The 2,515-nt window shown below is 55.2% G+C and overlaps 1 protein-coding gene across 1 annotated transcript; it reads left to right on the top strand.

The window, feature by feature from the left end:
- Positions 1–228: 228 nt before the first annotated feature.
- Positions 229–1,810, top strand: LOC119277971 (amino acid permease 3-like). The gene is made up of 2 exons (XM_037559323.1): positions 229–770; positions 872–1,810. The coding sequence occupies exons 1-2, from the start codon at positions 233–235 to the stop codon at positions 1,654–1,656; spliced, it is 1,323 nt and encodes a 440-aa protein (XP_037415220.1). The 5' UTR covers positions 229–232; the 3' UTR covers positions 1,657–1,810.
- The last annotated feature ends 705 nt before the right edge of the window (positions 1,811–2,515 follow it).

The raw sequence follows: 2,515 nt of genomic DNA, 5'->3' as shown, positions 1-2,515 counted from the left end.
ATTAGTCAGTACTGGGTAAAAGCCAAAAGGTAATGGTTGGCTCCTTCTCGGAAGGCGAAGACTGCCCGGCCGTGTCGACGTCGACCGCCCATAGCAAATGTGCAGATTACATGCGTCAACTCTACGAGTTAGGAGGTTTGAATTCCCAGTCGGAGCACTAGCAGCAGCACCTTCCCGCGTCCCCGCCAGCCACTGGCTAGCAGCAGCACGCGGCCAGCTTCACGCAGGCACGATGTGGACGGCGAGCTCGCACATCATCACGGCGGTGATCGGGTCAGGGGTGCTGTCGCTGGGCTGGGCAATCGCGCAGCTCGGCTGGGTGGCCGGCCCTGCTTTCATGCTCCTCTTTTCGCTCGTCACCTACTTCACCTCCTCGCTGCTCGCCGACTGCTACCGCTCCGGCGACCAGAGCACCGGCAAGCGCAACTACACCTACATGGACGCCGTCAACGCCAACCTCAGCGGCATCAAGGTGCAGATTTGCGGGGTCCTGCAGTATGCTAACATCGTCGGGGTGTCTATCGGCTACACCATCGCCGCCTCCATCAGTATGCTGGCCATCAAGAGGGCTAACTGCTTCCACGGCAACGGCCACGCCGACCCCTGCAAGGTCTCCAGCGCGCCCTACATGATCATCTTCGGCGTGGCTCAGGTCTTCTTCTCCCAGATCCCCGACTTCGACCAGATCTCCTGGCTCTCCATGCTCGCCGCAGCCATGTCCTTCACCTACTCCTCCATCGGCCTCGGCCTCGGCATCGTCCAAGTCATAGGTAGGGGACTCTTATACACATTGCAAATTGATAGATCAACAAAAGCAATCCCTAGATCATGTTGAGCAATGTGTTAACCAATGATGTCTGCATGCATGCAGCAAACGGAGGCGTGAAGGGCAGCCTGACCGGCATCAGCATCGGCACGGTGACGCCGATGCAGAAGGTGTGGCGGAGCACGCAGGCGTTCGGGGACATTGCGTTCGCCTACTCCTACTCGCTCATCCTCATCGAGATCCAGGACACCATCCGGGCGCCGCCACCGTCGGAGTCCACGGTCATGAAGCGCGCCACCATGGTCAGCGTCGCGGTGACCACGGTCTTCTACATGCTCTGCGGCTGCATGGGCTACGCGGCCTTCGGCGACGCCGCCCCGGGAAACCTCCTCACGGGGTTCGGCTTCTACGAGCCCTTCTGGCTCCTCGACATCGCCAACGCCGCCATCGTCATCCACCTCGTCGGCGCCTACCAGGTGTACTGCCAGCCCCTGTTCGCCTTCGTGGAGAAGTGGGCGGCGAAGAGGTGGCCGGAGTCTACATACGTCACCGGCGAGGTCGAGGTGCCGCTCTTCAGGACGTACAAGGTGAACATGTTCCGGGCGACGTGGCGGACAGCGTTCGTGACGGCGACGACGGTGGTGTCCATGATGCTGCCCTTCTTCAACGACGTGGTGGGGTTCCTGGGCGCGCTGGGGTTCTGGCCGCTCACCGTCTACTTTCCCGTGGAGATGTACGTGGTGCAGAAGAAGGTGCCCAAGTGGAGCACGCAGTGGGTGTGCCTCCAGATGCTCAGCCTCGGATGCCTCGCTATCTCCCTCGCCGCAGCCGCGGGGTCCATCGCCGGCATCAAATCCGACCTCAAGGTGTACCACCCATTCAAGACATAATTGACGTTGACGATCGTGCACGCACAAAAACAATACATCAAGGATTCAAGGTGTAGGATTCAAGACAAAGAAGTTCTTGGCCTTCAAACAATTCAAAGAAGATAGATCCTGGATGGAGTTGTACTACTTCATGTAGTCATGCATGAGATCCACAGGGAAAAAAAAACTAAATGATGTTTCTTTATAGCAGTGATTTTAAAATGTATGATAAGATTAAGTGGTCTTTAAAAAAATTGTATTAGAGAGAAAATGATTTCCTTTCTTTTAACACAATGCATACGCAGACAGTCATATACATATGCACATACACTCACACCTATGAACACACGCACATCCTACTCCTATGAGCACCTTCAAGGGACTAGGCCGACACATCATCTTGAGATTGACGAAGTCGCCAGACGCCTAGGACTGGAACCCTGGTGGACCGAGGATACCACTGTTCTCCTAACCATCCAACCACATGTTGGTTTTGCGAGAAAAGGATTTCCTGATAGATACATTAACTGGGTGATGGAGATTGTAACCTTTAGCAAAGTAGTTGTAATGGTCAGGGCATCTCCAATGATGACCCCCCTAACCGGACACCGCATCCGTCAACGGACCGGCGGGGGCCAGTCCGAGGACACTGATACGTGAGCCGACCATCCAAAATTATCCCCTAAATGTCCGTTAGTATGGGCAATTTCAAATTCAAATCCGCCCGATCACAACACGCGTGACGGATCACATCAGCCCCGGTCACAACCAAAAAGGGGCAACTATCCATCGTTTTTACATGCCTGATCACAAAAGAATATAAGTCCGGTAGTCCGTGCGAAAAGTTGTATTTTCTGCCCTGCTGGACAGACAATCCCAG

This window comes from Triticum dicoccoides, chromosome 3B, assembly GCF_002162155.2.
Source record: "Triticum dicoccoides isolate Atlit2015 ecotype Zavitan chromosome 3B, WEW_v2.0, whole genome shotgun sequence".
Taxonomy (NCBI): Eukaryota; Viridiplantae; Streptophyta; class Magnoliopsida; order Poales; family Poaceae; genus Triticum; species Triticum dicoccoides.
This window is presented reverse-complemented; position numbering and strand designations above follow the sequence as displayed.